Here is a 13,848-nt window from a genome sequence, read left to right as displayed (position 1 = left end):
AACACGGCAACTGTAAGATCCCTTGGAAAAGTAGTAGCACACCTCAACAACCCACATGATTGAAGGTATCGGTCATGTTTGTTGCAGAAAAAACGTGCAGGATGAGTTCCATGCTGAAGTTTATGTTCAAATCATTAACCTTAAATAGTGAGCAATGTAAATAATGATGATAGCATTATGCTCAATTTTTTTTGTCAGGTGGTAAATCTCTGTTATTAATCGAAGGGTACTATAGACAGTGGAAACTTGCAGTTGTGACTTTGACAAGGAAAACATTTCCCATCTGATCTTATCAGCAGTGAATCTGCCCACCTCTTTCCTGCTAAACCTAAACAAACCTGTTTACCTGAATATTGTGCGTGCTCCTCTGTGTCACATGGATCCAAGAAGGGTACAGGGAGGACTGCTTGCTGTTTTTGAGAAAATAAAGTTTAAAAGTGCACGGAAAGCACATTACCCTTCACTGTCTTTCCCCTGTAAAAAAGAAACATAATTAGTGGTGTTTGCTTAAGGAAGCATCACTATTACTTTGATCATACTTAAGCTTAGGGATCTGATGAACTCCCAACCCTAAGTATTAAAAGACACATAACTTGTCCCGCACTGTTTGCGAATGGTACTTCAAAATGTGCATTATTCACTGCAAAAAAATAAATAAAAAAATAATAATAATTCTTTAGTATTTTTGTCTTGTTTTCCAATAAAAATATCTGAACAGCCTTAAAACAAGAGAAATGGCAAAATGCAAAATGGTGTCAACTATCTTTTATTGTGTGTGCACGTCATGTTTAGAATACTTTAGGTTTATTGTAGGCTACATCACAGGCCTATTTTTTTCTATCCTATATCTATTTTATTTTCCCATCGTAACTGTTATTGGTTAACGTTCTTTAAGGAACATCTGTCATATTAGATCAATGGTTCATGCACGACTGCATTTTGTGGAACACGCTCAACTTTTCAGCGCATTTTGTTTCTCTCATAGATTTGGATTAGTCTACCTGATAATTACATCTGTTTTAATATTTTAAGTAACTTTTACTCGGTGAATTCCGTTTAGAAAAGGCTGGGTTGCTCTGTTGGTCCTGCACTGTTCATTCAATTGTTTTCAATAAATAAACTAACGTTGATTCAGTGAATGTGTGTCATGTTATATATTTACTGTACAATGATAATTTAAGACGAGCACATCGCAGATAAATGCCTCATTTCAGCGGAATGATGGATTTGAAATAGATTAAGTACTTTAAATGTGTCACATAAACAATTTTTTTTTTTTTTTTTTAATACTGTTTTCTGAAGGTTGGTTTCTTTTTAGACTAGTCAACTCCAAAAATGTTGTTTGAACATCAGTGAAATGAGTCGTTCTGCACATCCCTAGTATTACTATTACTTTTACTTTTATTGATTTTTGTCTGGCAGCTGGTAGGATGGGTTAAAAAAAAACATAGGGTGAGAAAATGTCTTTGTCCTTATTTACTTCAAAATAAAAATAAAAACATTTTTTGACTACCACCCCTGGAGTCGGGAGTAAGAATCCAGGTTGTGCTAAGTGACTCCAGCCAGGTCTCCTAAGCAACCAAATTGGCCCAGTTGTTAGGGAGGGTAGAGTCACATGGGGTAATGTACTTGTGGTCGCAGTTAGGGGTTTTCGCTCTCAGTGGGGCGCGTGGTAAGTTGTGTGTGGATCGCGGAGAGTAGCATGAGCCTCCACATGCTGTGAGTCTCCGCGGTGTCATGCACAACGAGCCACGTGATAAGATGCGTGGATTGACGGTCTCAGAAGTGGAGGCAACTGAGACTTGTCCTCCACCACCCGGATTGAGGTGAGTCACTGCGCCACCACGAGGACCTAGTAAGTAGTGGGAATTGGGAATTCCAAATCGTGGAGAATTTTTTTTTTTAAGATTTCTTACATTGTGACATTATTTTTCATGTAAGTCAAACACATTTTACTCCCATTTCTTATTATCGCAATCCGGCAAAAAAATTATAGGTCTTTATATTCTCATTACCGGAACAAGAAAAATTATGTACTTTTACTTGTAAAGTATTTAACCAACATACTGTAATACAGTAAAAAAAATAACTCTTACAGTAATGAGAAATAAGGTTGAAAACAGTGGGAATAGTAAAATTAAAATGTCCGAATGCATTACGGTAATGAGAATTGAAGGGGTAAATTGTGCCCTGAGTGTCTGAAAATAATTTAGAATCTTTTTGTATTGATTTAAAGGTTAAATATGACTAGGACAATTTCTTTACCAGTTTCTTTTCCATAGACTTGCGTTGAAGAAGAAGTGGCTCGAACCTTATCATACCAGAATATCAAAAACTCAGAACACCTTAGCAATGGATACTAAAATCAAATCAATGGATTTTTGTCCAAAAATATTAAAAGTCTAAAATATTATTTTACATCAGCTCCAGAGATGGTTCATCTAAAGGATTATGGTAACATCCAACAATAATATCATTGACACAAAAATGGACAGACCCATCATTTGCCTTCCAAACAACTTTAATATTGGAATGCTGACGTCCTTAAATGTGTTTAGTGGAACATTACCTTAGAAGTGTGGTGTTTGTATTTTGGGATAAATGGTTAAATAAGACCAATGAAAGCACTTCTGTGTTGTTTTGCAGTGTGTACTGAGGAATTATCAGCCTTAAATAACAGGGAACAGTATTAGGGAAGAGTGGTTTTCTACCAGACGAAGGAAATCAGACCATCAAACCAAAGCACATGACTTCTTCCATTACTCAGTGTTTGCCTTCTATACAAGTGGTTTGTGATGGGCAGCCATGCCTTTAATTATAGTTTTATGAAGTTCAGAATGTACAGTTGGGACGTCTTACTGGTTTTAAAAGTAACTTGGTCGAGTTTTGTTTCTAGACTTTGGTTTGCATGTGTTTTATTTGTCATGAGCTTTTACTGGTTAGTACTGTATGTGCTGTATGGTGCCATTAGTCATTGTATGAGTCAAAGTCATGGATACAGTTTATATGCTATATTTTCACCTTTAATCAAGCACGGTCTCTTGAAGTGTCTCAGATGGCTAAGGCATTACATTTGCATGCCATGTGGATCATTCCACGAAAGAGAGCCTTTTGTGTCCCCATTTAACGTGTTGTGCGCCAAATTTTATTATTTTATGTATTTTTCTTAGAAGCTAAAATTCCAGTAACTTTATTTTGTTTCCAATTTTCCCCCTTTCTTCTTGACAGGGCCTTTGGTTTTTAACGTATCCTTGCTTGTATTTGCTTATTAATGAAAAATTCATAAATTAGGAAATGTCATTAAATTGATATCATCATTATCATCAATCCGGAAGTAAACTCTTCAAGTTCACTTTTTAATAACTTTATCTATGTTTTGTTACATTTGTCTGTAGGGGACGATCTTAAAATGTCAACCCCGTTACTATGATGTTGTGTAGTAGATTAGTAGCTCTGATTTACTCTTGAAATTATAGATATTGCTTTGTTGCTAGTATTGTTGGCTACCACATGATGATTATTGATTTTATTTTTTTATTTTTTTCTGATTTAAATGTCATTTTGGAATAAAGCATCTGTTAAATTCTTAAATGTAAATGTATAGTAAGAAACTGATTATTAAAACTTGGATATTCGTAAATATTCAGCCAAAAATATCAGCATTATATTATCTTTCTAATAAACACTTTATAGTGTCATAACCTGACTGATTAACTGGTTAATGTCTGTAGAAAATCGTATGTCAACCCTGTTATGTCAACCATGTTACATTCAACCCTGTTTCCAACAAGTAAAGCTCCATTTATATAGCACCTTTTAAAATAGTCTTTACATGTGCTTTTTTTCTTGCTACACATTTTCTTTCTTCTGCAGAACACAAATGAAGATTTTTAGATGAATATTTCAGCTATGTACATACAATGCATGTGAATTGGTGCCAAAATTTTGAAGCTCCAAAATCCACACAAAGGGAGCATAAAAGTAATCCATATGACTCCAGTGGTTAAATCCATGTGTTCAGACACAATATGAAAGGTGTGGGTGAGAAACAGATCAAAATTTAAGTAATTTTTCTGGCATAAATTCTCCTCTCTGCCCAGTAGGTGGCGATATGCGCAAAAAATGTGAATCACCAAAAACAGGAAAAGGAAAAAGGACTTAAATATTGATCTGTTTCTCTCCCACACCTATCATATCACTTCAGAAGATATGCATTAAAACACTGTAGTCTTATGGATTACTTTTATGCTCCCTTTATGTGCTTTTTGGAGTGTAAAAATGTTGGCACCCATTCACTTGCATTGTGAGGACTTACAGAGCTGAAATATTCTTCTAAAAATCTTAATTTGTGTTCTGCAGAAGAAAGAAAGTCACATATCTGGGATGCCATAAGGGTGAGTAAATGATGAGAGAATTTTCATTTTGAGAGAAATATTCCTTTAAATCTCTTAAACCCTCATCCTCCACAATATTGATCGGCATGCAGGCTGTGCTATCCAGTGAATAAGTGTGCTGTGAGATATTTTTTTAAAGGTGCTTATTGAGTCAATTGTTCGTAGCCTCTTGGGGAGAGAGTTCCACAGCTTGGGACCATAGTGACTAAAGGCAGACTTTTCAGAAGTGTTTTAGGGACCACCAGCAAGTAGCAGCTGTATGATCTGAGCAATCAAGGTGGAGTGTATTTAGTACTCATAGTGCTAAGGTATGTTGGGGTAACATCATAAAGCATTTAAAAGTAACTTTTTCACTCCAGAAAAATTGAAAGGGACTTTGTTCCCGTTTTCAGTTTTGTCCTGCAAAAAATTTCATTCCCTTTTTAGTTTCGTTTCATTTTATGTCCCTGATATGCCATTTTACAGACATTGCTAATATGTTCACAGTTAAACACAATTTCTTTTTTTTTGGGGGGGGGGGGGGGGATTTTTCCCCTTTTTCTCCCAATTTGGAATGCCCAATTCCCAATGCACTCTAAGTCCTCGTGGTCGCATAGTGATTCGCCTCAGTCCGGGTGACAGAGGACGAATCCCAGTTGCCTCCGCGTCTTCACGCCATCCACCGCGGCAACCACACTAAATTCACCATGCACCCCACCGAGAACAAACCACATTATAGCGACCACGAGGAGGTTACCCCATGTGACTCTACCCTCCCTAGCAACCGGGCCAATTTAGTTGCTTAGGAGACCTGGCTGGAATCACTCAGCACGCCCTGGGATTCGAACTAGCGAACTAGCGAACTCCAGGGGTGGTAGCCAGCGTATTTTACCACTAAGCTACCCAGGCCCCCCTGTTAAACACAATTCTAAAATTCTAAATTCTCTAAAATTCTTCTAAAAACTCGGAGGCAAGGAGTCTAGATAAGGCACAATAGACTTGCTCTGTGCGCAGTTACCGATAACAATTACCTTTGTCTTATCTATGTTTAGCTGCAGAAAGTTCTCCGGCCATCCACATATTTATGCTCTCTATGCGGTCCAGCGAATTGATTTTTGGGGGTCTGGTGCAAGTGACAATGAGAGTTACGTATTATCTGTTAATGAAAAATTTATTAATTACACCAGCTAATGGAAGCATATAAGTGAAATAATAATGGGCACAGAACTGAGCCTTGAGGGACACCACAAGATATCACATGACATAGTAGTCCCTGCTGCTAAATCAGTCTAGGCCTGGGCCTAATAGGCCAACCCAGTTCTGCTGTTGGTCAAGCAGAATCTTATAGGCTGTGTCTAAGGCAGCGCTGAGATCTAGGAGAACTAAGACTGACAGGTTACCAGAGTCCTTATTAACTTGTAAATCATTTAGGGCCTTTAGAAGACCTTTTTCCATGCTATGGTTCACCCAAAAGCCAGACCTCTTTATGATTTGTTTCGTTAAGATTAGTGTTATGACCGTTATTTACCTTTTCGATATCTTTGCCAAAAAATTGAAGATTACACATAGGACTGTTGTTACTGAGCACAGAAGAATCATGATTCTTAAAAGTATGTGGGAAAATTCTGTCCTAGAGGGACTGATTAACAATATTCATAATGTCTGGTAATTAGGAGCTTATAAACTGTTTTGAGGAAATTAGTGGGTAGTGGGTCAAGAGGGCAGCTAGAAGAGTTCAAAAGTGATATGTGTAAGGGCTGATCACTGAGAAAGTGGACAGATTACATTTCACAGCAGAAGGTGGAGAGTTTGTGCCCATATTGGAAAGACAAGCGCTGGATATGTTTTGTCTTATGTTAGTAATTTTATCACGGAAGAATTCTGCAAACGCATTGCACTTTGCACTTGTAAAGAGATCAGATGAGATTTGAGTTGAGGGGTTAAGCAACCTGTCTATAGTGGAGAAGAGGAATCTAGGATTGTCTTTGTGGCTGTCAATTAAACATGAGAAGTAAGGTTTAATGGCAGACCTCATTTAATAATTGATTATTTTTTAAAGCTGCACTACAGAACTTTGGGCTCTCTATCAACATCTAAAATAGCAAGTAACTTGCAGAAGTACATTTTATTCACTTTGATGTTATGCTATTCTTTTAAGCATTTATATCTGATATACTATTTGTTTTGAGAAAGATAAATAACACTGTTATAAATAATACTGTCCATCTTTTAATATGATTAATCAAGTGTTTTATCCACTACACATTAATGTTTGTATTGTACTACATACATCAATTTAAGAGGTGAAATGGCTGATATGAGTACAATAGAAGACACTTAATAATTGTATAATGCAATACCGTAATACTACAATAAAATGTCCATGCACTGCACACAATAAAAATGTAAACTAAAAACACAAAAAGAGTATTCAGTAATTATAGGGATGTAATATACTTTATTAAACATGATAATAATATGCAGAAATATGCAATATAACAGTTACAATAATAAACAGTTTCCTTTTTCCAACAATTGTTTACAGACAGATTGTTTCACTTTTATTTGACTATATCACAATTCAAGTGGTCAGAAGTTTACATACACTAAGTTAACTGTGCCTTTAAGCAGCTTGGAAAATTCCAGAAAATGATGTCAAGCCTTTAGACAATTAGCCAATTAGCTTCTGATAGGAGGTGTATTGATTTGAAGGTGTACCTGTGGATGTATTTTAAGGCCTACCTTCAAACTCAGTGCCTCTTTGCTTGACATCATGGGAAAATCAAAAGAAATCAGCAAAGACCTCAGAAAAAAATTGTGGACCTCCTCAAGTCTCATTCATCCTTGGGAGCAATTTCCAAATGCCTGACGGTACCACGTTCATCTGTACAAACAATAGTACGCAAGTATAAGCACCATGGGACCACGCAGCCATCATACCGTTCAGGAAGGAGATGCATTCTGTCTCCTAGAGATGAACGTAGTTTGGTGTGAAAAGTGCAACTCAATCCCAGAACAATTGCAAGGGACCTTGTGAAGATGCTGGAGGAAACAGGTAGACAAGTATCTATATCCACAGTAAAATGAGTCCTATATCAACATAACCTGAAAGGCTGCTCAGCAAGGAAGAGGCCACTGCTCTAAAACCACCATAAAAAAGCCAGACTACAGTTTGCAAGTGCACATGGGGACAAAGATTTTTCTTACTTGTCCTCTGGTCTAATAAAACAAAAATTGAACTGTTTGGCCTTAATGACCATTGTTAAGTTTTGGAGGAAAAAGGGTGGGGCTTGAAAGACAAGAACACCATCCCAACCGTGAAGCATTGGGGTGGCAGCATCATGTTGTGGGAGTGCTTTGCTACAGGAGGAACTGGTGCACTTCACAAAAATTATGTGGATATATTGAAGCAACATCTCAAGAAATCAGCCAGGAAGTTAAAGCTCGGCCGCAAATGGGTCTTCCAAATGGACAACGACCCCAAGCATACCTCCAAAGTTGTGGCAAAATGGCTTAAGGACAACAAAGTCAAGGTATTGGAGTGGCCATCACAAAGCCTTGACCTCAATTCGATAGTAAATTTGTGGGCAGAACTGAAAAAGTATGTGCGAGCAAGGAGGCCTACAAACCTGACTCAGTTACACCAGTTCTGTCTGGAGGAATGGGACAAAATTCCAGCAACTTATTGTGAGAAGCTTGTAGAAAGCTACCCAAAACATTTGACCCAAGTTAAACAATTTAAAGGCAATGCTACCAAATACTAACAAAGTGTATGTAAACTTCTGACCCACTGGGAATGTGATGAAAGAAATAAAAGCTGAAATAAATCCTTCTCTCTACTATTATTCTGACATTTCACATTCTTAAAATAAAGTAGTGATCCTAACTGCTAAAAGGACAATGGAAAGTCATACAAGAACTTGTGCATTTCTGCGACTGGGGTGAAAGAATACAATGTGATATGATGTATAGATATTAAAATAATCTTGGATAAAATGCTAAGCTGCCTCAGACATCATTGTTATAATCCTGGGGGACTGTCTTTGGTAAAAGTGGACCAATCACAGCTTTTGTGGTCTGCGTTGATGCGATATGCAGTTACATTTTTAAGAGGTGCACATCAGGCTAAGGCATAGGTACAATGCAAAAGTATAAATCAGCCTTTAGGGGGAAACAGAATTCATACATTCACACAGCCTGAGAGTAAAGCTGTCCCCTAGTGTCTAAGGAGGAGGATTTTAGAGAAGAAAGCGATGATATGAGGTCAGTGAAGGTTTCAGCATTGAGATACCGCTTCGAGACAGTCCTCTTATCACTAATAGTGTGTTAGTGTTGGTCAGCCCTGTTGCTGCAAACCCTGTGACCTTTCTGAAGGCATATGTGCCTATATACAAATTTATACTAATGCAACTTGAGAGGCAGTTTAACACCTGAAGACTTTTCAAAATGGCAAAGGCTCATGTTTCATAGAACGACTCGTTCTGCACTCTTCATACACACGCGTTTATAAGTCACATCTGTGTTAAATCTGTTTCAGCTGGATCAGCTGGTGATGGTCTCGGCGAATGAGAGGAAGGATATGGAGACCAAACACTCCACTATACAACAGAAGGTACGAGACCTCCTCCATACACCACATGCATGATCACACAGCTTGTGTCTGCTGTAGGTAGAACATGAATGACCCACAAAGCCCCAACCAGCTCTCCTTATTCAGGGGGTTTCTGAATGTTTCTTCATTACATCTCATTCTAAAGAGATGCAGTAAAAAAGTAATTTTTTTCTTCTAAACAAAGCGACAAAATCACAGCCAGTCAAAAAACTTTCAATTTACACTACCAGTCAATTTGGACACTCATTTACTCATGTATTGCTACTATGGAATAACACAAATGGAAGTATGGGAATTAAAGTATGTAGTGACCAAAACAATTTTAAAACAAAACTTCTAAAGCACACATTGAGTCATGCTGAAGCTTTTGCCTGTTCTCCTGCCCACAGGTTTATAAATAAACACTCAATGTAATAAAGTCACTGTTATTACAGTAGAGCTGTTCATCTTTCTGGATCACTGCTGAACATGTTGGGAGATTTGAGCTGAATCCTGGCACATGGCAGGTGCTGTAGTGTGGTTTCTGTAGTAAAAGTAAACCCCATCATGACCTCTTTTAAAAAGTATCTCAGAAGTGATGAACGTCAACAGAGGAGTTGGTTGGGGTTCCAGTAGTCAGAGTGCACAGGTTTACGTAAGTCCACCTGGAATCAAAGGTATGTTTGCAAGTTGCAAGACTGCTACAATGAGCACTTTTGAGGAAAAACTAGTCAATGGATTTATCAACATTTGTGAGGTTCATGACATCAAATCATTGAAAGATATTGAGAGTTTGGGAGACTTCTACAATTTTATTGTTAATAACTTGTAACAAGTCCATAACAAATTATTTAAGGCCCTGGTATACTTCATACGAAATCAAAGAATGAACGGGTGTGATGTCATTTCTGACTAAATTTGGCTAAAACAAAGGTGTTTTTTAGTTTGTTTCGGTGGTTCGTAACAGCTCGCCAGCGTGAACTATACGGTGTGCAGTTATTAGCAAGCTGGTGCAAACTTACCTACATCTGTACTATCGTGTACATGTAGAGACATTTTCCAAGAACATGTGTGAATTTTTGTTTAATTAGTCTGCAAAAGGAATCAAACGTACTCGAATACTCTTAAGTGCTCATTTACTCTGTTGTTTGATATGCTGCTTCACTCATGTGCTGTCTGCAGTGAAAGTCATTCACACATCTGCTCAAAGAAAGATAATCATCATTCTTTTGTCTGAATTCTACCCATTACACCCATCTTTGCAGTAGTATCAGTGCCATCAAAAATTACAATAACAGAGTGTAATCGGGTTATAACATGGTCGCGTATAGCGCTTTAGCAGCATGAATGCAAAAGGTAAACTTTACAAATCACACATAATCTACTGCATAAATTGTACTTTAAATCATCATTGAGTGGTTAAAACCATTTATTTTACTGATCTCGTGATCTTCTACTCATAGAATGAGGCATGAAGTCATTGATAACACATTTTAGTGTCAGATAATGTTTTACATGTAGTCTTGATTATCCTCATATTTAAATGCTCCTCTAAATGCCTCCCTCAGCGACATGGCCGGTGTCTGAATGTTTGCAAACAGTATGTCAGTGCTCAGATGTTTCAAATTATTTATTTATTTATTTATTAATAAAGTTTTTGTGGCTCTGAGCGAAGAACGAAGAAGAACTTCTCTGTGAGTGTGCTGGGGCCTTTAGGCTTCCCTTCGTCCCCTCACCCTTTCTAATGAGAGAGCTGGGATTGTGTGTCATGCTGCAGCTTGTCAGAGTCTGGCATTATATTGACTCGTCTTTGCTGTTATATCCAACTTGTATCCGTGTTTGGTCTTGGTGCAAACCAGTGTGCTGAATCCTTCTTTAAACAAATATATGCTCACAGATGATACCAGCCATTTTAGGCCACTCAGTGACGCATATTCACCTTTTGCCACAAACCAGAATTCCTCCAGAGGTGCATGGGAAAGAATATGTTGAGTTTACCTTTGTGTCCAGGTCATGATGTAGCCTACATTTCATGTAATATTTTAAACACGAGAAGCTGCACATTTGATATTTAGGTGTGGCCTGTGGCCAAAACTCTAACCGCCGTAGACATTACTGGTCGCCTGATGTGTGTTTTCCCAACATAATCTCATGACAACTTGTAATAATTGGTCGAAATTGACTCGTATAAAAAGGTACAAAGGACCATCCAATCAACAAACAGAATTTCAAATCAAGACAATACAGGCATCAAATGTTTCTAGCCTCCTATCCAGCACTTTATTAAAGAAGGAAACGTCTGTGAACTCATTTGCTAACTCATTCCATACATGTATTTGTGCAATACAAATGACTGATGTACTTGAAGAAATTGCAAGACTGTTCACTCCAAACCCCAATGTTTTCTTTCTTCTGTGGAATGCAAAAAATGTTTTCCCATTAAAATCATGGTTAGGTTAAGGTTTGGGTAATGTTTTAGACTTTATGGTTAGGATTGGGTTAGGGTTTAACTTAGGCAAGATCATAATAACATTATTCACTGGTTCTTTTGTTTTTTCTCTTTGAGAGTAAAAGTCATTCGTTTCTGTATGAGCCAACTTGAATGATTTCGTTTGATTTCGCCATCTCTAACTATTATTACAACTTGTCATGAGACCGGGTTGGTTTTTCAGTGGTTGATTCATAAATTATTTAATTAAGTCCCCCCAAATACCTTTCAAATTTGGTTATATCCATACCTACAGCTTAAAAAAAAAAAAAAAAATGTTTTTTTAAAGCACTGTAAATAAGATATTAGGACTGGGTAAAAATATTGATTTTCCTTTGTATCGCAATCTTCATTTGAACGATCTCTTTATCAATTCTTAAATTCCAACATCTATGCGGCAACTAGAGCTGAATGAAATATTGAATATTCATGATAAAATCGCAATGATTTTGCTGACACTATAAAATTAAGCAATATCATGAATATCGCCATTTGGCCATTGCATTTCCTAAAGAGAGTGTCATTAGACTCATTTCACAATCATTCAGGGCTGCACAATTAATTATTACAATATGTGTCAATAGTAAACTGCAAAAGGCTGTGATTGTAAGACATGAATACATGATCTGTGCGCACTTAAGAGGGAATGGGTTATATGCTGCTTTATATGCACACACTGAGCTAACGATACCAAGGAGCTCGGATGTTTTGCTGTTTTCAGAGTTCTTGGAGCAGTTCATGTGCATTGTGAAAGTGAAGTGCTACAGGTTTGCACAATCACGCAATTCCAAACATTTGTAACCGCAACATGTTATTAGACAAATCTAAAAACACAGCAAAGTATCACATAAAAGGATATCACAGCGTCTCACCAGATTTGTAAAGAGGAACACTGTATACTGTCAAATACACATACTGACACTGCAGCGTACTTTTAGCTTTCTGCCAAAATAAAAGCGCCAAGTGAAATATGACAAGAACACATTACTATTGTACAAATCAAATCTAATTTTTAAAATAGTAATATTAATTATTTTGTATTATATTATAAAAATGAACATATCCCACAATTTTAATTCAGTATTAAATTATATTCAACTGGGTTCCAAAAAATAAGTAAGGGAAGTTCGTTAACAAAAACGTAACATTTAATTGACAAAAATCTTACATTTACAAAAATGTAAAAAATATATTCAAGTAAATATATACTGTATATATATATATTTTTTTATTAGGCTACTCTTACTCTTGTATATGGGTGCATATAAATGAAAATCTTCCTTGTGTTTACTTACTGTAGATAAAAAATGTGTATCTACCTGACTACAGTGGCTTTAGTTGAAAATGATGGATCCTCTGAAAAACATAAATCACTTTTAAGCCATTTCAGAGCAAATACATAATTATTGAGATATATATTGATTATTGTCAATTGGCTAAAATAATATTGAGATATATTGTATAATTATTGTAGCCATATCGCCCAGCCCTAGCGGCAACCCTCGCAATGCGAGTAAATCACTGCCATATGCAACCAAAAGTCACACTATGCAACTAAAAATGTCTGATTAGCCACTGGCTGGTAAATATTCAGATTTCACTCACCATGATTGTATAGTATCGTGGTGAAGCAGTTTAGCAGCGAGATCCTTTCACTGTGTGTTGACATTTAAAGTTTGGTTTGACTCGTTTCGTGTGTGTCCAAAGACAAGATCCATGCAATCTATTTTCATTGAATAATGTCTCTTTTAATATCCTTTATAGTCAGCTGTTGAACAAAAACAATGAAAAAAATAAACATTTAATTCTGATCACGCATAGCCCTAGATGTGGTATAGAAGAGGTGCAACTTAATTCTCATCAATATGCGCTCAACAGAAACACTTCTGTGAGATGCTCGCTGAACTGCAGCTATTCTTTAAGAGACAGTATCATTTTAGCATTTGTTCAACAGATTAATGCAAATACTTCTAAATAGTACAAATTATGCTTTTAAACAATAAACATGTAACGATATATACAATATAGACATTATTTTTATCGATGGAATACATGATTTGTATTTCTTAAAAAACCCTGAAATGAGACCAAAATGATGAAAAATGAAGTGTAGCTTGTTAGAAGTTGAGAGAGAATTGCTTTCACATGTAAACAAAATTGACTTTTTAACTAAAATAACTAAATGAATTGGAGTCTAATCAAATTGAAATCTGAATCGAGAGCTTGTGAATTGGAATCAAATCGAATCTGGAAATCTGCATCTCCGCCTCCCACATGGGGTCACAACCCCAAGTTTGAGAACCTCTTTATTACTGTGGTTTTGTTTGTTTGCACTGCTGTATCTAGAACCTTGTTTACACCTGGTATTGAGATGCGTTTTTGGTGATCAGATCACA

At 36.7% G+C, this 13,848-nt stretch overlaps 1 protein-coding gene across 12 annotated transcripts in view; it reads left to right on the top strand.

Moving 5' to 3' along the window:
- Positions 1 to 13,848, top strand: part of LOC127438686 (arf-GAP with coiled-coil, ANK repeat and PH domain-containing protein 2-like) — a 100,327-nt gene that overhangs the window by 47,118 nt on the left and 39,361 nt on the right. For all 12 annotated transcript variants that reach the window (XR_007896790.1, XR_007896794.1, XR_007896792.1 and 9 more), the window contains one exon: positions 8,911 to 8,985. Coding sequence is in view for 4 of the 12 variants with exons in the window: in XM_051694455.1 (XP_051550415.1) it covers positions 8,911 to 8,985 (75 nt within the window). In the remaining 8 variants the exon portion in view is untranslated. The remainder of the gene's footprint in view (positions 1 to 8,910; positions 8,986 to 13,848) is intronic.

The sequence above is a fragment of the Myxocyprinus asiaticus genome, chromosome 50 (genome assembly GCF_019703515.2).
Source record: "Myxocyprinus asiaticus isolate MX2 ecotype Aquarium Trade chromosome 50, UBuf_Myxa_2, whole genome shotgun sequence".
NCBI classification, from domain to species: domain Eukaryota; kingdom Metazoa; phylum Chordata; class Actinopteri; order Cypriniformes; family Catostomidae; genus Myxocyprinus; species Myxocyprinus asiaticus.
This window is presented reverse-complemented; position numbering and strand designations above follow the sequence as displayed.